The sequence below is a fragment of the Delphinapterus leucas genome, chromosome 1 (assembly GCF_059928025.1).
Source record: "Delphinapterus leucas isolate spDelLeu-1000000601 "Yukka" chromosome 1, BTC_Dleu_Yukka2, whole genome shotgun sequence".
Lineage (NCBI taxonomy): Eukaryota > Metazoa > Chordata > Mammalia > Artiodactyla > Monodontidae > Delphinapterus > Delphinapterus leucas.
This window is the reverse complement of record NC_143129.1, coordinates 146,746,343-146,772,746: the sequence shown is the minus strand read 5'-3', so window position 1 is coordinate 146,772,746 and position 26,404 is coordinate 146,746,343. Positions and strand designations below refer to the sequence as shown.

The 26,404-nt window shown below is 37.5% G+C and overlaps 1 protein-coding gene across 9 annotated transcripts in view; it reads right to left on the bottom strand.

Moving 5' to 3' along the window:
• The window catches only part of TUT4 (terminal uridylyl transferase 4), a 149,590-nt gene that overhangs the window by 86,927 nt on the left and 36,259 nt on the right, over positions 1-26,404 (bottom strand). For all 9 annotated transcript variants that reach the window (XM_089922638.1, XM_022575693.3, XM_022575696.3 and 6 more), the window contains exon 4: positions 14,959-15,075. In XM_089922638.1, coding sequence (XP_089778764.1) covers positions 14,959-15,075 — 117 coding nt within the window. The remainder of the gene's footprint in view (positions 1-14,958; positions 15,076-26,404) is intronic.

The following is a 26,404-nucleotide window of genomic DNA, read 5'->3' as shown; positions in this document are numbered from 1 at the left end:
AGCCTTCTCTGACTCACTACACAAACTTTATTACATAAGCCCCAATCTGCTGTCACAGCATATTCTAAAAACCATCTACTATCACACTTACCACACTCTTTCAACCCTTTGCTTATATGCCCGGTTCCCAATACCTGTGAACTCCCTACATCCACATGTTATAATGCTTTATTTTTTTAGATCTCCATACTATCAGTGCCTAAGACAGAAGCTTAAGGTACACAATAAATTATTTATAAATCAAAAATTTGTATCAGTCTTTTAACTGGAAAAATATAGCTCATTTATCTTTTTGAATAGGTGTAAGATAAATTTTGATTGAGCTTTCTTTTTCATCTGCTTTTGCTGACACCCTCAGCCCACCACCCTACCCCACACACCTGCCCATTCTTTAGGATGGAGACTTTTTCATTATCTTATTTAACCTTTCTTCCTATATTAGTTTGGAAGCTTTACTCTACTGCCCATCTTTTACTGCATACCTAGGTATTTCAACATGTATACTTAACGTAAAAATATCTAAAAAATAAGCCAGTATCTTTATTCTCTTCCCAAACCAGAAATTTTTTAAAAGCTGTAACACTGATAACTCTCTCTGAACGTATATCCTATTATTGTTGAGTACTTGAGTTCTAGCCTGCATTTTCGTCCCTGACAAATTGAATGCTGTTGTTATTGTTGCTGCTACTGTTATTTTATTCAACCAATATGTCTTTAATTCTCTGTTCCTTCTCACATCTCTCATGTTTCCCTGAGGATCATTTTCCTTTCATCTAAAATACATCCTTTAGAATTTCCTTTACTGAGGGTCTTTTGGAGGTTAACTCTCTTATTTCATTTGTCCATCAATATATTCTGCTCTCAGTGGTGTTGGGAAAGTTGGACAGCTGCATGTAAATCAATGAAGTTAGAATACACCCTCACACCATACACAAAAGTAAACTCAAAATGGCTTAAAGACTTAAACATAAGACATGACACCGGGCTTCCCTGGTGGTGCAGTGGTTGAGAGTCCACCTGCTGATGCAGGGGACACGGGTTCGTGCCCCGGTCCAGGAAGATCCCACGTGCCGCGGAGCGGCTGGGCCCGTGAGCCATGGCCACTGGGCCTGCGCGTCCGGAGCCTGTGCCCCGCAACGGGAGAGGCCACAACAGTGAGAGGCCGGTGTACCGCAAAAAAAAGAAAAAAGACATGACACCATAAAACTCTTAGACGAGAACATAAGCAAAACATTCTCTGACATAAATCATACCCATGTTTTCTTAGGTCAGTCTCCCAAAGCAAAAGAAATAAAAGCAAAAATAAACAAGTGGAATCTAATCAAACTTATAAGCTTTTGTACAGCAAAGGAAGCCATAAACAAAACGAAAAGATAACCTACAGACTGGGAGAAAATATTTGCACATTATGTGACCAACAAGGGCTTAATTCCAAAATAAACAAAGAGTTCATACAACTCAACAATGACAAAAAACAACCCAATCGAAAAATGGGCAGACCAAAATAGACATTTCTCCAAAGACACAGAAATGACCAACAGACACAAAAAAAGATGCTCAACATCACTACTTATTAGAGAAATACATATCAAAATTATGATGTACCACCTCACACCAGTCAGAATGGCCATCATGAAAAAGTCTACAAATAATAAATGTTGGAGAGGCTGAGGAGAAAAGGGAACCCTTCCCACTGCTGGTAGGAATGTAACTTGGTACAACCATTATGGAGAAAAGTATGGAGGTTCCTTAAAAAACTACAAACAGAACTACAAACAGAATATGATCCAGCAATCCCACTACTGGGTATATATCCAGAGAAAACTCTAATTCAAAGAAATACATGCAGCTCCGTTTTTCTTTCTCAAGATTGCTTTAGCTATTCAGGGGCTTTTGTGTTTCCATACAAATTGTGAAATTTTTGGTTCTAGTTCTGTGAAAATGCCATTGGAGTATGATAGGGATTGCATTGAATCTGTACATTGCTTTCGGTACTATAGTCATTTTCACAATGTTGATTCTTCCAATTCAAGAACATGGTATATCTCTCCATCTGTTTGTATCATCTTTAATTTCTTTCATCACTGTCTTATAGTTTTCTGCATACAGGTCTTTTGTCTCCTAAGATAGGTTTATTCCTAGGTATTTTATTCTTTTTGTTTCAACAGTAAGTGGGAGTGTTTCCTTAATTTCTCTCTCAGATTTTTCATCAGTAGTGTATAGGAATGCAAGAGATTTCTGTACATTAATTTTGTATCCTGCTACTTTACCAAATTCATTGATTAGCTCTAGAAGTTTTCTAGTAGCATCTTTAAGATTCTCTATGTATAGTATCATGTCATCTGCAAACAGTGACAGTTTTACTTCCTCTTTTCCGATTTGGATTCCTTTTATTTCTTTTACTTCTCTGATTGCAGTGGCTAAAAATTCCAAAACTATGTTGAATAATAGTGGTGAGAGTGGGCAACCTTGTCTCGTTCCTGATCTTAGTGGAAATGATTTCAGTTTTTCACCACTGAGAATGATGTTGGCTGTGGGTTTGTCATATATTTGGCCTTTTATTATGTTAAGTTCCCTCTATGCCTACTTTCTGGAGGGTTTTTATCATAAATGAGTGTTGAATTTTGTCGAAAGCTTTTTCTGCATCTATTGAGACGATCATGTTTTTTCTCCTTCAATTTGTTAATATGGTTTATCACATTGATTGATTTGCGTATATTGATGAATCCCTGCATTCCTTGGATAAACCCCACTTGATCATAGTATATGATCCCTTTAATGTGCTGTTGGATTCTGTTTGCTAGTATTTTGTTCAGGATTTGGAGGAGCCAGGCTCCCTGACTTCAGACTATACTACAAAAGCTACAGTAATCACGACAGTATGGTACTGGCACAAAAACAGAAATATAGATCAATGGAACAGGATACAAAGCCCAGAGATAAACCCATGCACATATGGTCACCTTATCTTTGATAAAGGAGGCAAGAATATACAATGGAGAAAAGACAGCCTCTTCAATAAGTGGTGCTGGGAAAACTGGACAGCTACATGTAAAAGAATGAAATTAGAACACTCCCTAACACCATACACAAAAATAAACTCAAAATGTATTAAAGACCTAAATGTAAAACCAGACACTATAAAACTCTTAGAGGAAAACATAGGCAGAACACTCTATGACATAAATCATAGCAAGACCCTTTTTGACCCACCTCCTAGAGAAATGGAAGTAAAAACAAAAATAAACAAATGGGACCTAATGAAACTTAAAAGCTTTTGCACAGCAAAGGAAACCACAAACAAGACCAAAAAAACCCCCTCAGAATAGGAGAAAATATTTGAAAACGAAGCAACTGACAAAGGATTAATATCCAAAATATACAAGCAGCTCATGCAGCTCAATATCAAGAAAACAAACAACCCAATCCAAAAATGGGCAGAAGACCTAAATACGCATTTCTCCTGTATAAGACCTAAATACACATTTCTCCTGTATACAATCTGTATAAGAAGATATACAGACTGCCAACAAACACATGAAAGGATGCTCAACATCACTAATCATTAGAGAAATGCAAGTCACAACTACAATGAGGTATCACCTCACACCAGTCAGAATGGCCATCATCAAAAAATCTAGAAATAATAAATGCTGGAGAGGGTGTGGAGAAAAGGGAACCCTCTTGCACTGTTGTTGGCAATGTAAATTGATACAGCCACTATGGAGAACAGTATGGAGGTTCCTTAAAAAACTACAAATAGAACTACCATATGATCTAGCAATCCCACTACTGGGCATATACCCTGTGAAAACCATAATTCAAAAAGAGACATGTACCACAATGTTCACTGCAGCACTATTTAAGATAGCCAGGACATGGATACAACCTAAGTGTCCATCAACAGATGAATGGATAAAGAAGATGTGGCACATATATACAATGGAATAATATTCAGCCACAAAAAGAAACGAAACTGAGTTATTTGTAGTGAGGTAGATGGACCTAGAGTCTGTCACACAGAGTGAAGTAAGTCAGAAAGAGAAAAACAAGTATCATATACTAACACATATATACGGAATCTAAAGATAAAAAGAAATTGGTTCTGGTAACCTAAGGGCAGGAATGGAATAAAGACACACGTAGAGAATGGACTTGAGGACATGGGATGGGGGAAGGATAAGCTGGGGAGAAGTGAGAGAGTAGCACTGACATATATACACCGCCAAATGTAAAATAGATAGCTAGTGGGAAGCAGCTGCATAGCACAGGGAGATCAGCTCGGTGCTTTGCGACCACCTATAGAGGTCGAATAGGGAGGGTGGGAGGCAGGAGGAGCAAGAGGGAGGTGATATAGGGATATATGTATCCCCGTATCAGAGGATATGTATACATATGTATACATATAGCTGATTCACTTTGTTATACAGCAGAAACGAACACATCATTGTAAAGCACTTATACCCCAAGAAAAATGTTAAAAAATAAAATAAAATACCTGGCAAACTTTTTTAAAAATCACACACACACAAAGGAGAGTGGGTGGTTTGGAGACTGCTTGGGAGAAAACCATTTGTCTTTCCTACTCAATCCCTTTAATATGTCAGACTCACCATTAAGTTATAGACTCTATTTCACAAATAAATCAGATACTGCCATCCTTATCTGCCTCCCACTTCACTTTTCAGTTTCTGAACTCAGAGCTCATGTCTTATTCACCTAATAAGTATTAATTTAGTGATTAAAAAAAAAGATGTGGCACAATATACAATGGAATATTACTCAGCCATAAAAAGAAACGAAATTGAGTTATTTGTAGTGAGGTGGATGGACCTAGAGACTGTCACACAGAGTAAAGTAAGTCAGAAATAGAAAGACTAATACCGTTTGCTAACACATACATACGGAATCTAAAAAAAAAAAAAAATGGTTCTGAAGAACCTAGGGGCAGGACAGGAATAAAGACGTAGACATGGAGAATGGACGTGAGGACATGGGGAGTGGGAAGGGTAAGCTGCGACGAAGTGAGAGAGTGGCGTGGACATATATACACTACCAAATGTAAAATAAATAGCTAGTGGGAAGCAGCCGCATAGCACAAGGAGATCAGTTAAGGTGCTTTGTGTCCAGCTAGAGGGGTGAGACAGGGAGGGTGGGAGGAAGACACAAGAGGGAGGAGATATGGGGATGTATGTATATGTATAGCTGATTCACTTTGTTATACAGCAGAAAGTAACACACCACTGTAAAGCAATTATACTCCAATAAAGATGTTAACATGCACCCTATGTTCATAGTAGCACTAGTCACTGTAGCCAAGACATGGAAACAACCTAAATGTCCATCAACAGGATAAAGAAGACATGATACATATATACAATGGGATACTACTCAGCGATAAAAAAGAATGAAACAATGCCATTTGCAGCAACATGGATGAACCTAGGGATTATCATACTAAGTGAAGTGAAGTGAAGTAAGTCAGGAAGAATAAGACAAATACCATATAATATCACTTATATGTGGAATCCAAAATATGACACAAATGAACTTATTTTTGAAACAGAAACAGACTCACAGACAGAGACAGATTTGTGGTTGCCAAAGGGGATGGGGGAGAGGGAGGGATGGATTGGGAGTTTGGGATTAGCAGATGCAAATTATTATATATAGAATGGCTTAACAACAAGGTCCTACTGTATAGCACAGGGAACTATATTCAATGTCTGGATAAACCATAATGGAAAAAAATATTTAAAAGAATGTATATATATGTATAACTGAATCACTCTGCTATACAGCAGAAATTGTAACGTTGTAAATCAACTATACTTGAATAAAATAAATATAAAAAATAAATAAGTGTGTGTGTATGTGTGTATGTGCGTGTGTATATATATATATATTCTGTATTGGTTACTGTTAGATAATTTCACTGAATATAGAAATAAAGGTTGACAGGAGGTTTTCCTCTCTCCAGAACTCTTAAGATATTATTCAACTGTCTTCTGGCTTCTATTGCTACTACTGATAAGTCAGCCACATTCCCAACTTCCACACCTTTATGAATGACCTTACCTTTTTTTTCTGGCTGCTTTTCAAAAAGAAACTTTACTGAGATATAATTTATGTAAAACAAATTGCACATATTTAAGGTTTACAATTTGGTTCATTTTTGACACATGTATATAATAAAACCATTGCCACCGTCAAGATAATAAACATATCAATCACTCGCAAAAATTCCCTCATATCCCTTTGTAATCACTCCCTCCCTCTTCCACACCCATACTCAGGCAACCACCAACCTGCTGTCTATGACTACAGCTTAGACTGCATTTTCTAGAATTTCACATGCATGGAATCACACAGTATATAGTCATTTTTGTCTGGCTTTTTACACTCAGGATACTTATTTTGAGATTCATCTATGTTGTGCTGTTCATTCCTTTTTACACCAAATAGTATAACAAGGTATGGATATACCACAATTTGTATATCTGTTCACCTCTTTGGCTATTACACATAAAACTGCTTTGAATATTCATATACAAGTAAATGTAGAGACATATACTTTCACTTATCTTGGAGAGATCCATAGGAATTGAATGACTGAATCATATATTAGGCGTATGTTTAACTTTTTAAAAACTGCCAAAATGTTTTCAAAGTGGATGTATTATCATATGATCCAATAATTCCACTTCTGGGTATTTATCCAAAAGAAACGAAAACACTAACGGGAAAAGAAATCTGCACCTCCATGTTCAATGCAGCATTATTTACAACAGCCCAGACATGGAAACAACCTAAGTGTCCACTGATGGATGAATGAATAAAGAAAATGTGGTCCATATATATAACTGAATATTATTCAGCCATAAAAATAAAGAAAATCTTGCCATGTGCCACAACATGGATGGACCCTAAGGGCATACTGCTAAATGAAATAAGTCTGACAGAGAAAGACAAATATTGTATGATCTCACACGTGGAATCTAAAAACAACAACAACAAAATCTGAACTCATACAGAGAACAGATTGGTGGTTGCCGGAGGCAGGGGTGGGTGGTTGGGGGTGAGCGAAATGGGTGAAAGTAGTCAAAAGGTACAAAGCCCACATGCCCTGTATTGTATATTGAAAAGTTGCTGAGAGTAAATCTTAAAAGTTCTCACCTCAAGAAAAATAAATTGTTATGTGTGGTGGTGGATATTAACTAGATTTACTGTGGTGATCATTTCACAAAATATACATATATTGAATCATTATGTTGTACACCTGAAACTAATATAATGTTATATGCCAACCAACTCTCAATTAAAAATAATTTAAAAATAAACCTTTAGGGACTTCCCTGGTGGTCCAGTGGCTACGAATCCGCCTTCCAATGCAGAGGACACGCGTTCGATCCCTGGTCGGGGAACTAAGATCCCACGTGCCACAGGGCAACTAAGCCCACGGGCCGCAACTACTAAGCCCGTGTGCTCTAGAGCCCACATGCCACAACTAGAGAGCCTGCATGCCTCAGCTACTGAGCCCATGAGCTCTGGAGCCCGTATGCCACAACTAGAGAAGCCCACACACCGCAACGAAAACACCGTGCATGCCACAAAGGTCCCACGTGCCGCAACTAAGACCCAATGCAGCCAAATAAATTAAAAAAATTTTTTTTAATTAAAAAAGAAAAAAATCTTTAAAAAGAAAGGAGGGGCCTTCCCTGGTGGCTCAGTGGATAAGATTCCATGTTCCCAATGCTTGGGGCCCAGGTTCGATCCCTGGTCAGGGAACTAGATCCCACATGTATGCCACAACTAAAGAGCCAGCGAGCCGCAACTAAGGAGCCAGTGAGCCACAACTAAGACCCAGTGCAACCACATAAATAAATATTTTTTTAAGTTTAAAAAAATAAATAAAATAAAAAGAAAGTGGATGTAATATTTCACATTTCCACCAGCCCTGTTTTAGACTTGCCATTCATTCACATCCTTGACAACGCTTGGCATAGTCAATCTTTTCAACTTTAGCTGTTCTAATAAGTGTAGTGATTTCCCTAATGACGAATAATGTTGAGCATCTTTTCATGTGTTTGACATCTGTATGTCTTCTTTTAAAAAGTGTTGGCTCTAACCTTTGGCCCATATTTTTATTTGGTTGTTTACAATAGTCACCCCTTATCCTTGGAGGATATGTTACAACGCCTCCAGTGGAGGCCTGAAACCACAGATAGCACCAAACCCTGTAAATACTATTTTCTTCCTCTACATACTTACCTATGATAAAGTTTTATTTATAAATTAGGCACGTTAAGAGACTACCCAAATGGCCTGCATCACTACTCTTGCACTTTGGGGCCATTATTAAATAAAATAAGGATTACTCAAACACAAGCACTGTGATACCACCAACAGCCAATCTGATAACCAAGATGGCTACTAAGTGATTAACAGGCAGGTAGTATACGCAGCGTGGATATGCTAAACAAAGGGATGTTTCATATCCCAGGCAGGATGAAGCTGAACAACATGAGATTTCACCACACTATTCAGAATGGCATGTAGTTTAAAACTGTAAGTTGTTTATTTATGGAATTTTCCATTTGATATTTTCAGACATGGCTGACCAAAGGTAACTGAAACCACAGAAAGCAAAACCGCGAATAAGGGGGGGATTACTATACTTATTATTGAGTTTTGAAAGTTTTTTATATCTTCTATATACAAATCACTTACCAGATATGATTTGCAAATATTTTTTCCCAGTCTGCAGCTAATATTGTTGTTCTTTAGAAAATATCTTTCAAGAAGCATAAGTTTATAATTTTGAGGAAGTCCCATTAATCATTTTTTTCCTCTGGTATCATACCTAAGAAATTTTGCCTAATCCAAGGTCATAAAGATTTTATCTCATTTTTTATTCTGTAAACTTTATACTTTTAGGTTTTACATTTAGGTCTGTAATCCAGTTTTGAGTTATTTTTTTACATAGTGCAAGGTATGGATCAAAGGTCTTTCTTTGTACATGGATATCTAACTTTTCATATATTTAAAAGATTATCATTTCTCCACTGAATTATCTTTGAATATCTGTCAAAATTCAGTTGTTCATAGAACTGTAGTCTTATTTCTAGACTCACTATTCTGCTCCACTGATCTACTTGATGCCAATATCACACTTTGATTATTGTAGCTTTATAAGTCTGGAAATCAGGTGTTGTTAGTCCTCCAACTTTGGTCTTTTTCAAAGTTGTTTTAGATTTTCTAGGGTCTTTGCATTTACAGATGAATTTTAGCTTTTCTCTTCTTTTTTATCTTTTTTATTGAAGTATAGTTGATTTACAATGTTTCAGGTGTACAACAAAGTGATTCAGTTATACAGACAGATTCTTTTGCAGATTCTTTTCCATTATAGCTTTTTTTTAAAGATTTATTTATTATTTGTTTGTTTTTGGCTGCGTCGGGTCTTAGTTGCGGCATGCGGGATCTTTGTTGAGGTATGCGGGCTTCTCGAAGTTGTGGTATGCGGGTTTTCTCTTCTCTAGTTGTGGCACGCAGGCTCCAGGGCCTGTGGGCTCTGTAGTTTTGCAGCACGTAGGCTCTCTAAGTTGAGGCGCATGAGCTCATTAGTTGTGGCGCGTGGGCTTAGTTGCCCCGTGGCATGTGGGAACATAGTTCCCTAACCAGGGATCGAACCCACATCCCCTGCATTGCAGGAAGATTCTTTACCACTGGACCACCAGGGAAGTCCCTCCAGATGAATTTTAGAATCAGCTTTTCAATTTGGGATTTTGGTCAGTTTAGAAAGAAATTTAACAATATCAATTCTTCCAACATATAAAAAGGTTTATTTCTGCATTTCTTTAGCTCTTCTTTAATTTCTCTCAGGAATGTTCTGTAATTTCTGTACACAAGTTTTGTGTATTTTTGATGCTATTATAAATAGCAGTTTTTTTTAATTTCAATTTTATACTGTTTACTGTTAGTATATAAAAATATAATTGATTTTTGCATATTGAGCTTGTATTCTGCAACCTTGCTAAACTCACTCATTAATTCTAATGAATAAGTCTTTTCTAGACTTCTATATAAACAATCATATTACCTACAAATATAGTTTCACTTCTTCTTTTCCAGTTTGGACAGCTTGCCTTTCTTTCTCTTGCCTGACTACACTGGCTAGAACCCCTAATAAAATGCTGAATAAAAGTGGTAAGAGTGAACATATCTATCTTTTTTTTCCAATTTTTTATTGTGATAAAATATACATAACATAAAACTTACTATCTTAACAATTTTTACAAGTACAATTCAGTGGAATTAAGGACATTCATTTGTTGTGTAAATATCACCATCATTCATCAGAATTCTTTTCATCTTGTAAAACTGAAACTGTACACCCATTAAGGATAGCTCCCCATTCCTCCATCTCTCCAGTCCCTGACAACCACCATTCTACTTTCTATCTCTATGATTCTGACTACTCTAAGTACCTCATATAAGTGGAATCATACAGTATTTGTCTTTTTATGACTGGCTTATTTCACTTAGCTTTAATTTACTCAAGGTTCTTCCATGTTGTAACATATCAGAATTGCCTTTCCTTTTTTTTTTTAAAGATTATGTTTTTCTATGTGGACTATTTTCAAAGCCTGTATTGAATTTGTTACAATATTGCTTTTGTTTTACGTATTGGTTTTTTGGCCAGGAGGCATGTCCCATCTTAGCTCCCCGACCAGGGATCAAACCCACATCCCCTGCATTGGAAGGCAAAGTCTTAACCACTGGACCACCAGGGAAGTCCCTGCCTTGCTTTTTTTTTTTTTCTTTTAAATATTTATTTTGGCTGCACCAGGTCTTAGTTACAGCACGCGGGATCTTTGTTGTGGCATGCTTAGTTGCGGCACACATGATCTTTTTTAGTTGTGGCATGCGGGCTCTTAGTTGCAGCATGCAGACTTCTTAGTTGCACCATGCAGACTCTTACTTGCGGCATGCATGTGGGATCTAGTTCCCCGGCCAGGGATCACACCTGGGCCCCCTGCATTGGGAGCACAGAGTCTTACCCACTGGACCACCAGGGAAGTCCTCCCTGCCTTGCTTTTTAAGGCAGTATAATATTTCACTGTATGTATATGTGACATTTTATTTATCCATTCATCTGTTGATGGACAACTGAGCTGCTTCTATGTTTAAGCTATTGTGAATAATGCTACAATGAACATGGCCGTACAAATATCACTTCAAGACCCTGTTTTCAATTCTTATGAGTATATACCCAAAAGTGTAATTGCTGGATCACACAGTAATTCCATTTTTAACTTTTTGAGGAACTGCAACACAGTTTCCCACAGCAGCTATACCATTTTCATGCCTGTCTTTTTTCCTAATCTTAGGGAGACAACATTCAGTCTTTCACAAGTAAGTATAAAATTAGCTGTGACTTCTTCATAGATGTTCTTTATCATGTTGAGGAAGCTCCCTTCTATTCCTAGTCTGCTGAGATTTTTTTTTTTTTTTTGCGGTACGCTGGCCTCTCACTGTTGTGGCCTCTCCCGTTGCGGAGCACAGGCTCCGGACGTGCAGGCTCAGCGGCCATGGCTCACGGGCCCAGCCGCTCCGCGGCATGTGGGATCTTCCCAGACCAGGGCACGAACCCGTGTCCCCTGCATCGGCAGGTGGACTCTCAACCACTGCGCCACCAGGGAAGCCCTGCTGAGATTTTTTAATCAGGACTTTAAATGCTTTTTCAGCATCTACTAAGATGATCATATAGTTTTCTTTTTCGGTTTGTTAGTATGATGAATTACATTGATTCATTTTCTAATGTTAAACCAACAATGCACTCCTGTAATAAATTCCTATTTGGTCATGATGTATTTCTTCCTTAAATATACTGTTGGATTCAATTTTCTAAAATAATGTTCAGAATTTCTGCATTTACGTTAATGAGGGATATTGCTCTGAAGTTTTCTTTCATTGTAATGTCCTTTCCTGGTTTTGGTATTAGAGTAATGTGGGCCTCATAGACTGGGTTGGGAAGCATTCTTCCTCTTCAGTGTTCTGGAAGAGTTTGTGTAGAACGGGTACATACATATCAATTATCCCAGAGCTCAATGATCCTCTTTTCTTTCTTTTTCCCAAGTTCTTTTTTCTTTCTGTTTCATTTTGGATAGTTTCCATTGCTTTATCTTCAAGTTCACTAACCTTTTTTTTTTAAATATAAATTTATTTATTTTGTTTATTTTTGGCTGCATTGGGTCTTCATTGCTGCACACAGGCTTTCCCTAGTTGTGGCGAGCGGGAGCTACTCTTCATTGCAGTGAATGGGCTTCTCATTTCGGTGGCTTCTCTTGTTGCAGAGCACAGGCTCTAGGCACGTGGGCTTCAGTAGTTGTGGCACGTGGGCTAGCAGTTGTGGCTCACGCGTTCTAGAGCACAGGCTCAGCAGTTGTGGCGCATGGGCTTAGTTGCTCCGCAGCATGTGGGATGCTTCCGGACCAGGGCTCGAACCTGTGTCCCCTGCACTGACAGGCAGATTCTTAACCACTGCGCCACCAGGGAAGCCCCTCACTAACCTTTTCTTTTGCAATGTCTGATCTGCCATTAGTCCTACGCACTAAGATTTTTCATCTTAGACATTGTAGTTTTCACTTCTATAAGTTCAATTTGAATCTTTTTTTATATCTTCCATGTCTCTATTTTTGGGAACATCAGGAATATAGTTATATTAACTGCCTTAATGTCCTTCTCTACTAATTCTACTGGGTCAGTTCAAGGTCAGTTTTGACTGGCTGATCTTTCTTCTCTTCATGGTTTGTATTTTCCTGCTTCCATGTATGCCTGATAATCTTTGAATGGCAGACAATGTGAACTTTTTGGCAGCGATGAATATTTTGTATTCCTATAAATATTCTCAAGCTTTGTTCAATAATGACATGAAATACTTGGAAATAGTTTATTCTTTTGGATCTTGCCTTTAAAACTTTTTAGTTGGGACCAGACCACATTTAGTTTAGGGTTAAATATTCCCCATTAGTAAAATAAGACCTTTCTGAGTACTCTACCCAATACCCCACAAAGTATGAGGCTTTTCAGTCTGGATAGTTGGAAGATACTATTCCCGGCTCTGTGTGAGCACCAAGCACTGTTCTAATCCCCTCAGATGGTTCTTTCTCTGGCTTCAGGAAGCTTTCCCACATGCATGCACCACAGTATTGTGCTGAATACTCTGAGGGGACTGTCCATAGATCTCTGGGTTTCTCTCTGTATAGCTTTCTCGTTTTTGTTATTCTGTCCTACAAACTCCAGCCACGCTGTACTCCCTGGACTCGTCCATCTCAACCCTGGGAATCCACTGCATTCTACTCCCTATAATACCATCTAGAAACTCTCTCAAATTGGAGTAATCATTGAGCTCATCTCATTTGTTTTCCATTCACTGTTGGTCCTTCATTGCCTAAAGAAGACATTATTAGTGATTTTTGTCTTTTTTTGTTTTGTTGGTTATTTTGAGGAGAAGGTAAATCCAGGCCCTGTTATTCCAACTTCACCAAAAGTCCAGTAGAGCTGCTTTTAAGCTTAGTTTTGTTTTTTTGTAATATTCTAAAATTCCCTATAATGTATATAATATATAATGGCTTTCTTTTTAAGTCTGTTTGGAATTCCCTGAGCTTCCTGCAGCTAATGATCAGCATCTTTGAACATTTCTTGAAATTTCTCAGTTATTATCTCCTAAACTACCACTTTGGCTCTGTTCTATTAAGTCTTCTGAAATGCTAATTAAATCAAAATAATAGGCTGACAAAACTTGAATGATTTCTTTTCCTTCTAAGTTCCTGAATTTTTTCAATGCATTCATTATTTTCAATAAAAATGTGCTGAGCACCTACTATGTGTCAGACACTGTACTAAGCAACGCAGAAACAAAAATAAATAAGAAATTAAACCTGTCCTCTACAATATTTGGATACTGAAGCCTGGAAGAAGAGAGAAGGCAGACATTTATAACACAGTGTATAAGGTTTTCTGATCAAGCCACTGTGGGAACACCAAGAAAGTGTACCTATAACACAGACTTGTTAGGAAGGTCAAGTAAAAGAGTATTTCTCAGAGAAGATATCTTAGAGATAAGTAAGAATTTATATAGAATTAACACTATAACTTTGAAAAGAAAAAATTAAATAGCTAACATACTAATGAATTTTAAAAAGAAAATATTCTACTTATACTATGTCTATATGAAATGTTCTAATAAAAATCACTGAAAACTTATGAATTCCCAAAGGCTAAACCTTAAAAGGCCCTGCATGATCTGGGCTTCTCCAGCTTCATCTCATATCATTTTCCTCCTGGCTCTCTTTGCTCCAATCATGCTCTTTCAGCTCCTCATATGCCATGTCCTTTCATAACTTAGAGACCTTCATACTGCTTTTTTGTGTAAAATGCTCTCATCTCACCCTTCTATGGCACTCAACCTCTACTTCAAGGTTCAACAAATGTCACTTTCTCAAAGAAACTACCCCTCCTCTAAATTAAGTAAAATATCCTTGTACACTTCCTTAGCACCACAATTGCCCCTTTAATAAAACTCATCTTACTTAAATCCTTATTCAATGTATGCCTTCACCAATACTTTAGAAACTCTGAGGACAAGAACCATGACTATCTTATTCACCACTCCCTAGACCTAACACATAAGAACTCAATAAATATTGGTTGGACTAACTGATTGTACCTTTAAACTTAGGAATCAACATACTTTAGGATAAGCAAACTGGTCTCTGAGAAGGTTCCCCTCCTGATCACCTAAGATAAGAAAGGCAATCACAGCTTTCAACGCTATCATTTCAGTTACTACTATATGACTAGACAAATACTTGATTTTTACTTTCATTAATAAAAAATATTTGATATAGTTTTACCACTCAATAAATAAATAAAATATTTTGTAAAAAGACTTACCAAAATGTTTTTCTTATGTCGTTTCTCTTTTATATGTTTATGAGCTCCCTGGATGTTTTCAATGTGAATTAAGCAAAGTTTGCACAGATATCGGCAATTGGTATATTCTGGTGAGCGCTAAAAAAAAAGTTGAAAACAGTTTTTCAGAAAACAAAAAAAAAGTAAAATTTTTACTATATATGTGAAGGATACAACTATGTAAATATATGAGACAAAAATAAGCAGTGAACGAATACTTTTTAATAAACAATTCAGTACTCATATACCCAAGAGATAGCTGTCCTTTTCAAAATAGTCATCATAGGAGATAATATACTAATTTCAAATGATATCATGATAATCCTAAATATGTCTGATACTTATCTAATATAGTCTTCAGAATCCAGTGTAAGATAAGAAAGGCAGTATTATTATTTAGTCTTATTCCAACACTGTCTCAAAAACTGGTTTAAAAATTTCAGTCTTTTTGATTACCATAAAAAATAAAATTCACCCGAAATTGGGAATTTCAGAAGAATGAATCGCAAATATGGAAGACAATTCCAAAATCTGAGTTTTGAAAACACTCTACTCAATTACAATCAAATGAGAATAAATGGATAACCTCTTGAGTTAACTACTCTGAAGGGAAAAACAATTACGACACATGAAAAGTATCAGTCACAATACTTAAATCATACTATATATATATATTCTTGAAATAAGAAAAAATTAATAATCCCAAAGTACCTGTTATATGCTAGGCACTATGCTAGATGTTTGACATATAATTTGTCATTTTAACTCCCCTAATAATCCAATTAGATTGGTATTACCTTCATTTTATAGATGTGATAAAAAAAGCTCGTAGAGCTTGCAACTTTCACAAGGATACAACAATATTACATGGTAGATGCTGAATTTAATTTCATGTATATCTGAATCCAAAGCCAAGACTCCACCCATAAGATGATACAAAAAAAATTTACAAAAACACAATACGAGGAACCAAGATGGCGGAGTAGAAGGACATGCTCTCACTCCGTCTTGTGAGAACACCAGAATCACAACTAACTACTGGACAGTCATCGACAGGAAGACACTGGAACTCACCAAAAAAGATACCCCACATCCAAAGACAAAGGAGAAGCCACAATGCGACCATAGGAGGGGCGCAATCACAGTAAAATCAAATCCCGTAACTGCTGGGTGGGTGACTCACAGACTGGACAACACTTATACCACAGAAGTCCACCCACTACAGTGAAGGTTCTGAGCCCCACATCAGGCTTCCCAACCTGGGGGTCCGGCAACGGGAGGAGGAATTCCTAGAGAATCGACTTTGAAGGCTAGTGGGATCTGACTGCAGGACTTCAACAGGACTGGGAGAAACAGAGACTCCACTCTTAGAGGGCACACACAAAGTAGTGTGCACGTCGGGACTCAGGGGAAGGAGGAGTGACCCCATAGAGACTGAACCAGACCCACCTGCTAGTGTTGGAGCAACTCCTGCAGAGGCAGGGGTTGGCTGTGCCTCACCGTGGGGACAAGGACACTGGCAGCATAACTTCTGGGAAGTACTCCTTGGCATGAGCCTTCCCAGAGTCTGTCATTGGCCCCACCAAAGAGCCCAGGTAGGTTCCAGTGTTGGGTTGCCTCAGGCCAAACAACCAACAGGGAACAAACCCAGCCCCACCCATCAACAGTCAAGCGGATTGAAGCTTTACTGAGCTCTGCCCACCAGAGCAACAGTCTGCTCTACCCACCACCAGTCCCTGCCATCAGGAAACTTACACAAGCCTCTTAGATAGCCTCATCCACCAGAGGGCAGACAGCAGAAGCAAGAAGAACTACAATCCTGCAGCCTGTGGAACGAAAACCACATTCACAGAAAGATAGACAAGATGAAAAGGCAGAGGGCTATGTACCAGATGAAGGAACAAGATAAAACCACAGAAAAACTACTAAATGAAGTGGAGATAGGCAACCTTCCAGAAAAAGAATTCAGAATAACAATAGAAGATGATCCAGGACCTCGGAAAAAGAATGGAAGCAAAGATAGAGAAGATGCAAATGTTTAACAAAGACCTAGAAGAATTAAAGAACAAACAAACAGAGATGAACAATAGAATGACTGAAATGAATACTACACTAGAAGGAATCAATAGCAGAATAACTGAGGCAGAAGAATGGATAAGTGACCTGGAAGACAGAATGGTGGAATTCAATGCTGTGGAACAGAGTAAAGAAAAAAGAATGAAAAGAAATGAAGACAGCCTAAGAGACCTCTGGGACAGCATTAAATGCAACAACATTCACATTACAGGGGTCCCAGAAGGAGAAGAGAGAGAGAATGGACCAGAGAAAATACCTGAAGAAATTATAGTCGAAAACTTCCCTAACATGGGAAAAGAAATAGCCACCCAAGTCCAGGAAGCGCAGTGAGTCCCATACAGGATAAACGCAAGGAGAAACATGCAGAGGCACAGAGTAATCAAACTGGCAAAAATTAAAGACAAAGAAAAATTATTGAAAGCAGCAAGGGAAAACAGTAAATAACATACAAGGGAACTCCCATAACGTTAACAGCTGATTTCTCAGCAGAAACTCTACAAGCCAGAAGGGAGTGGCATGATATACTTAAAGTGATGAAAGGGAAGAAACTACAACAAGATTACTCTACCCAGCAAGGATCTCATTCAGATTTGACGGAGAAATCAAAAGCTTTAAAGACAAGCAAAAGCTAAGAGAATTCAGCACCACCAAACCAGCTCTACAACAAATGCTAAAGGAATTTCTCTAAGTGGGAAACACAAGAGAAGAAAAGGACCTACAAAAACAAACGCAAAACAATTAAGAAAATGGTCATGGGAACATACATATCGATAATTACCTTAAACATGAATGGATTAAATGCTCCAACCAAAAGACACAGACTTGCTGAATGGATACAAAAACAAGACCCATATATATGTTGTCTACAAGAAACCCACTTCAGACCTAGGGACACATACAGACCGAAGTGAGGGGACGGAAAAAGATATTCCATGCAAACGGAAATCAAAAGAAAGCTGGAGTAGCAATACTCATATCAGATAAAATAGACTTTAAAATAAAGAATGTTACAACAGACAAGGAAGGACACTACATAACGATCAAGGGATCAATCCAAGAAGAAGATAAAACAGTTATAAATATATATGCACTCAACATAGGAGCACCTCAATACATAAGGCAACCGCTAACATCTATAAAAGAGAAAATCGACAGTAACACAATAATAGTGGGGGACTTTAACACCTCACTTACACCAATGGACAGATCATCCAAAATGAAAATAAATAAGGAAACAGAAGTTTTAAATGACACAAAAGACCAAATAGATTTAACTGATATTTATAGGACATTCCATCCAAAAACAACAGATTACACTTTCTTCTCAAGTGCACACGGAACATTCTCCAGGATAGAACACATCTTGGGTCACAAATCAAGCCTCAGTAAATTTAAGAAAATAGAAATCATATCAAGCATCTTTTCTGACCACAACACTATGAGATTAGAAATGAATTACAGAGAAAAAAACGTAAAAAACACAAACACATGAAGGCTAAGCAATACGTTACTAAATAACCAAGAGATCACTGAAGAAATCAAAGAGGAAATCAAAAAATACCTAGAGACAAATGACAATGAAAACATGACGATCCAAAACCTATGGGATGCAGCAAAAGCAGTTCTAAGAGGGAAGTTTATAGCTATACAAGCCTACATCAAGAAATAAGAAAAATCTCAAATGAACAATCTAACCTTACACCTAAAGGAACTAGAGAAAGAAGAACAAACAAAACCCAAAGTTAGCAGAAGGAAAGAAACCATAAAGATCAGAGCAGAAATATATGAAATAGAAACAAAGAAAACAATAGCAAAGATCAATAAAACTAAAAGCTGGTTCTTTGAGAAGATAAACAAAATTGATAAACCATTAGCCAGACTCATCAAGAAAAAGAGGGAGAGGACTCAAATCGATAAAATTAGAAATGAAAAAGGAGAAGTTACAACACACACCACAGAAATACAAAGCATCCTAAGCGACTACTACAAGCAACTCTATGCCAACAAAATGGACAACCTGTAAGAAATGGACAAATTCTCAGAAAGGTATAACCTTCCAAGACTGAACCAGGAAGAAATAGAACATATGAACAGACCAATCACAAGTAACGAAATTGAAACTGTGATTAAAAATCTTCCAACAAACAGAAGTCCAGGACCAGATGGCTTCACAGGTGAATTCTATCAAACATTTAGAGAAGAGCTAACACCCATCTTTCTCAAACTCTTCCAAAAAATTGCAGAGGAAGGAACTCATTCTATGAGGCCACCATCACCCCGAAACCAAAATCAGACAAAGATACTAAAAAATAAAGAAAATTACAGGCCAATATCACTGATGAATATAGATGCAAAAATCCCCAACAAAATACTAGCAAACAGAATCCAACAACACATTAAAATAATCATACACCATGATCAAGTGGGATTTATCCCAGGGATGCAAGGATTCTTTAATATATGCAAATCAATCGATGTGATAGACCATATTAACAAATTGAAGAATAAAAACCATATGATCATCTCAAAAGATGCAGAAAAGGCTTTTGACAAAATTCAACACCCATTTATGATAAAAACTCTCCAGAAAGTGGGCATAGCGGGAACCTACCTCAATATAATAAAGGCCATATATGACAAACCCACAGCAAACATCATTATGCATGGTGAAAAACTGAAAGCATTCCCTCTAGGATCAGGAACAAGACAAGGATGTCCACTCTCACCACTATTATTCAACATAGTTTTGGAAGTCCTAGCCACGGCAATCAGAGAAGAAAAAGAAATAAAAGGAATCCCAATTGGAAAAGAAGAAGTAAAACTGTCACTGTTTGCAGATGACATGATACTATACATAGAGAATTCTAAAGATGCCACCGGAAAACTACTAGAGCTAATCAATGAATATGGTAAAGTAGCAGGATACAAAATTAATGCACAGAAATCTCTTGCATTCCTATACACTAATGATGAAAAATCTGAAAGAGAAATTAAGGAAACACTCCCATTTACCATTGCAACAAAAAGAATAAAATATCTAGCAATAACCTACCTAGGGAGACAAAAGACCTGTATGCAGAAAATTATAAGACACTGATGAAGAAATTAAAGATGATACCAACAGATGGAGAGATAAACCATGTTCTTGAATTAGAAGAATCAATATTGTGAAAATGACTATAGTACCCAAAGCAATCTACAGATTCAATGCAATCCCTATCAAATTAACAATGGCATGTTTTACGGAGCTAGAACAAAAAATCTTAAAATTTGTATGGAGACACAAAAGACCCCGAATAGCCAAAGCCGTCTTGAAAAATAAAAACGGAGCTGGAGGAATCAGACTCCCTGACTTCAGACTATACTAAAAAGCTACAGTAATCAAGACAGTATGGTACTGGCACAAAAACAGAAACATAGATCAGTGGAACAATATAGAAAGCCCAGAGGTAAACCCACGCACCTATGGTCAACTAATCTATGACAAAGGAGGCAAGGATATACAATGGAGAAAAGACAGCCCTTCAATAAGTGGTGCTGGGAAAACTGGACAGCTACATGTAAAAGAATGAAATTAGAACACTCCCTAACACCATACACAAAAATAAACTCAAAATGGATTCGAGACCTAAATGTTAAGACTGGACACTATAATAAAACTCTTAGAGGAAAACATAGGAAGAACACTCTGACATAAATCACAGCAAGATCTTTTTTGATCCACCTCCTAGAGTAATGGAAATAAAACTAAAAATAAACAAATGGGGCCTAATGAAACTTCAAAGCTTTTGCACAGCAAAGGAAACCATAAACAAGACCAAAAGACAACCCTCAGAATGGGAGAAAATATTTGCAAACGGACAAAGGATTAATCTCCAAAATATATAAACAGCTCATGCAGCCCAATATTAAAGAAACAAACAGCGCAATCCAAAAATGGGCAGAAGACCTAAATAGACATTTCTCCAAAGAAGACATACAGATGGCCAAGAAGCACATGAAAAGCTGCTCAACATCACTAAGTATTAGAGAAATGCAAACCAAAACTACAATGAGGTATCACCTAATACCAGTTAGAATGGGCATCATCAGAAAATCTACAAACAAATGCTGTAGAGGGTGTGAATAAAAGGGAACCCTCTTGCACTGTTGTTGGCAATGTAAATTGATACAGCCACTATGGAGAACAGTATGGAGGTTCCTTAAAAAACTAAAAATAGAATTACCATATGTTCCAGCAATCCCACTACTGGGCATATACCCAGAGAAAAGCATAATTCAAAAAGACACATGCAGGGCTTTCCTGGTGGCGCAGTGGTTGAGAGTCTGCCTGCTGATGCAGGGGACACGGGTTCGTGCCCTGGTCTAGGAAGATCCCACATGCCGCAGAGCGGCTAGGCCCATGAGCCATGGCCGCTGAGCCTGCACATCCGGAGCCTGTGCTCTGCAACGGGAGAGGCCACAACAGTGAGAGGCCCACGTACCACAAAAAAAAAAACAAAAAAGACACATGCACACCAATGTTCATTGCAGCACTATTTACAATAGCCAGGTCATGGAAGCAACCTAAATGCCCATCAACAGACGAATGGATAAAGAAGTTCTGGTACATATATACAATGGAATATTACTCAGCCATAAAAAGGAACGAAATTGAATCATTCGTTGAGACATGGATGGATCTAGAGACTGTCTACAGAGTGAAGTAAGTCAGAAAGAGAAAAACAAATATCGTATATTAACGCACGTATGTGGAACCTAGAAAAATGGTACAGATGAACCAGTTTGCAGGGCAGAAGTTGAGACACAGATGTAGAGGACAAATGTATGGACACCAAGGGGGGAAAGCCACGGGGGTGCAGGGATGGTGGTGTGCTGAATTGGGCGATTGGGATTGACATGTATACACTGATGTGTATAAAACTGATGACTAATAAGAACCTGCTGTATAAAAAAAATAAAATTAAAAAATTTTAAAAAACACAATAAATACATGTTGAATTTTAAAATATTGTTTCTAGTGTCTTACACTGAAATTGCAGCAATGCTTAATTTTTATCTCATATTGACTTTCAATAGGCTGCAACTCCTGACAAAAAGATTCTCACTTCAGAATACAACATAATTTCCTTTAAATACGAAACTTGCCCCAAATTTAGAAACAGTCCTGCCACAGACTAAAAATAAATACAGTCTTCATTTATAGAGTATCTATTAACCTTACAACATCTGTATGAGGATTCCCCATTTTACTAGCAAAGCAACTAAATCCCTAGAAGTAAATAATTTGCCCACGGCAACAAGCAAATAAGAAAATTCAGCTCAATCTAGTCAATTCTTTAGTTTAAAACTATTTCAAATCTGTCCTTATTGCAGAATGAATTAAGCCCTCACAGACTTCTTTCTCTCAGTTTCCAACCACAGCTACTTCTTAATTCACCAAGTATTTTCTGAGCTCATACTATGTCAAACATTTTTCTAGGAGGTGAGGATGATAATGTAAACAAATGAAAATCCTTGTCTTCATGAATTGACATTCTACTGTAGGAAGACAGGTAATAAATAAACAAATGTACAAAGAAATAAATAAATAGGAATGTGGGGGAGGTGTTATCTCCTTTTTAATAATAGTCATCACTTATTAATAAAATGTCTTGAGGTGAAAGACTGAGCTGTGTGGATATATGAAAAGACATTCCAAGCAGAGATAAATGTGAATGCTAAGGCCCTGAGGAAGGAATGTGCCTAATTTGTTTGCAAAATCACAAAAAGGCTACTATGACTGGAAAAGAGAGGTAAAGGGGGTCAGATGACAAGACCCCTCATAAGGACTCCAAGTTTTATTCTAAGTGTGAGGGGAAGGTATTGAAGGCTTCTGAGCAAAGAATTACAAGATCTAATTTCAAAGGGATCACTTGCCTTCTATATTAAGAATAGAAACAAGATGAGTCTAATGCCATTATGATCATACTACAATAATCCAGATGATGTTGGTTGGCTTGGTTCAAGGTAAGAGTGGTGTAAGTGGCAAGAAGCGTTGGATTCAGGAGTTGAAAGCATAAACACAGAATTCCTAAAGCCATGCATATTGATGAAGTCACTACAGCAGTCATGAGAGCACTCATTAGACAACTTTTTCAACTGTAAAATGTGAGCACACAACGACTGCGTCTGGAATCTTTTAGTAAGAAAAGCTTGGTATAACACTGAATGGGGAGCCAGAGGCCTGAAATGACATCTCAATTGATCTCGTTTAAATCTCTAACTCTTGAGCCTGCTTCTATACCCATAAAATGAAATAATAAAAACTGCCCTACTTGGTAAAATAATTCAATTCTACAAGTAGCTAATCTTTATCTTGTGCTTAGCACATACCAGGCACTGTGTTAAGACCTTTACTTGTATTATCTAATTTAATCATCATAGCCCAATAAGCGAGGTGTCATTATTTTTATCGAATCCATTTAAATGATAAAGAAACTGAGATCTGGGGCTTCCCTGGTGGCGCAGTGGTTAAGAATCTGCCTTCCAGTGCAGGGGACACGGGTTCGATCCCTGGTCCGGGAAGATCCCACATCCGCGGAGCAATTAAGCCTGTGTGCCACAACTACTGAGCTTGTGCTCTAGAGCCCGTGAGCCACAACTATTGAGCCCACGTGCCACAACTACTGAAGCCCGCACGCCTAGAGCCCATGCTCTGCAACAAGAGAAGCCACCGCAATGAGAAGCCCATACACCGCAACGAAGAGTAGCCCCCACTCGCCACAACTAGAGAAAGCCTGTGCACAGGCACAAAGACCCAACGCAGCCATAAATAAATAAATAAATAAAAAGAAACTGAGGTTTAAAGAGGTTAAATAACTTATCCAATATCATCTAACCAGTAAGTGACAGTGCTAGACCTAGTGACTCCAAAAGCCCATACACTTAACCACTAAGCAAACTGTTACCTTTAATTACTAACCAACTACTATGTGCAAGGCACTGTATTAGGCACAACAGTAAATAAGACAAAAAAGTCCTCAGTATCATGAAGCTTCCAGTTTCACAGAAGGGACACATGAAAAATGTTTAAAAATTCCTTTATTATAGTTAAAATATTTATTTTACCATTAAACAAACATATCGATAAGCCTCCTTTAAAGTTTCTGTAGACCAGCTAGAATAAAGATTTGTCTCCTGAACAACCAACAGATAAAAGAAAAAATTAAAGGGGAAATAAAAACGTTTCTTGAGACAAATAAAAATGGAAAAACAACGTATCAGAACTTGTGGGATACAGCAAAAGCAGTTCTAAGAGGGAATTTCACAGCAATAAATGTTTACATTAAGAAGCAAGGCAGATCCCAAATAAACAACCTCTCTACCATAAGGAACTAGAAAAAGAACTGATCCCAAAATCAGCAGAAGAAAGGAAATAATCAAAATTAGAGCAGAAATAAATGAATTAGAGATCAGACTCACAGTTATAGAGAACAAACTAGTGATTACCAGTGGGGAGAGGGAAGGGAGGAGGGGCAATAGAGGGGTAGGGGATAGAGAGGTACAAACTATTATGTATATAATAAGCTACAAGGACATACTGTACAACACGGGGAATATAACCAATATTTTTAATAACTATAAATGGGGTATAACCTTTAAAAATTATGAATCACTATATCGCACACCTGAAACTTATATGACATAGAATACTATTCAGCCATAAAAAATGAGAAAATCCTACCATTTGCAATGACATAGATGGACCCTGAAGGCATTATGCTAAGTAAAATAAGTGAGACAGAGAATGACAAATACTGTACGATCACTTATATGAGGAATCTTAAAAAAAAAAAAAACCCTCATAGGAAGAGAAATCAGACTTGTGGTTACCAGAGGAGGGGAGGGGAAAATTGAAGGAATGTGGACAAAAGGTACCAGCTTCCAGTTATAAGATAAGTAAGTACTAGGAATGTAATAAACACTGCTGAATGATATATAAGAAAGTTGTTAAGACAGTAAATCCTAAAAGTTCTCATCCCAAGAATATTTATTCCTTTTTTTCTTTTTTTCTTTCTTTTCATTTTATCTATACGAGAAGATGTTAGCTGAGCCTACTGTGGCAATCATTTCACAATATATGTAAATCAAACCATCATGCTATACACCTTAAATTTATACAGTCACATATATCAATTATTTTTCAATAAAACTGGAAAAAAATAAAAGTAGTAACTTGGGGGCTTCCCTGGTGGTGCAGTGGTTGAGAGTCCGCCTGCTGATGCAGGAGACACGAGTCCATGCCCCGGTCCGGGAAGATCCCACATGCCGCGAAGCGGCTGGGCTCGTGAGCCATGGCTGCTAAGCCTGCGCGTCCGGAGCCTGTGCTCCGCAAAGGGAGAGAGGCCACAAGAGTGAGAGGCCCGCGTACCGCAAAAAAAAAAAAAAAAAAAAAAGTAGTAACTTGAAATTAAAAAAAAAAAAAGATTCCTGGGCATGGAGATTCTAAGTATTTCCTAGTCAATATTTAACACTTGCTATAGGGAAATTTACTCTTCTGATCTAACAGTTTGGACTTATTCCTTCTTTAGTACACGTTAAAAATCTACATCTTTACTCCTCAATGAGATAATCTGTAAGTACACTGCGAACCAAATACTTGATGCAATCAAAAGCAAGTTGGTAAGAATATTCTTAATGAGTATTTTTAAATTGGTAAAGAAAAACTTTAATTAACAATATACTGGATTGACAAGAGGTTTGGGATGGCACAAAAACCAAAAAGGAGCCACAAGAAAAAGAAATTATAGATATCTATGCTGGTATTGGCACACACTGATTTTACATCATTGCTAATCTAAATTCAACAACAAAATGTTTTCCATGCTTCCAAGTTTTCTTTCACCCCAGGCCATTCTTTCCTACTACTATCAAATATCCATTCCACCCCAACTTCTTCCTTCTCCCAAGAACTGACTTTTCCTGCTTCATATACTACATATCTTCCCAACCAGTCCCCTGCTTATATTCCCTGAAAATACATTTTTCACATTCCCTTTATACATGTCATACAATTTACCTACACTAGCCATTCCCTAACCCAACTCCTAGCCATTCCTTCAGACTCAGTTCCAATGTCACCTACTTATAAAGCATTCCCCAAACTGATGCCTCTATACCCCAACTCAAGTTGGTTACTCCTTTGTCTAAGATCCTATTTTCAAACAATATTATTATTACTATTATTATTTGCTTACACGCTTTTCTCTAAGAGAAACTCCTAGAAAGGCAGTATGATGGTTTTTAAAAAACCACACATGCCCCAATTCAACTTTTTATCACCAGATCATGGCACATGAAAGGTACTCAA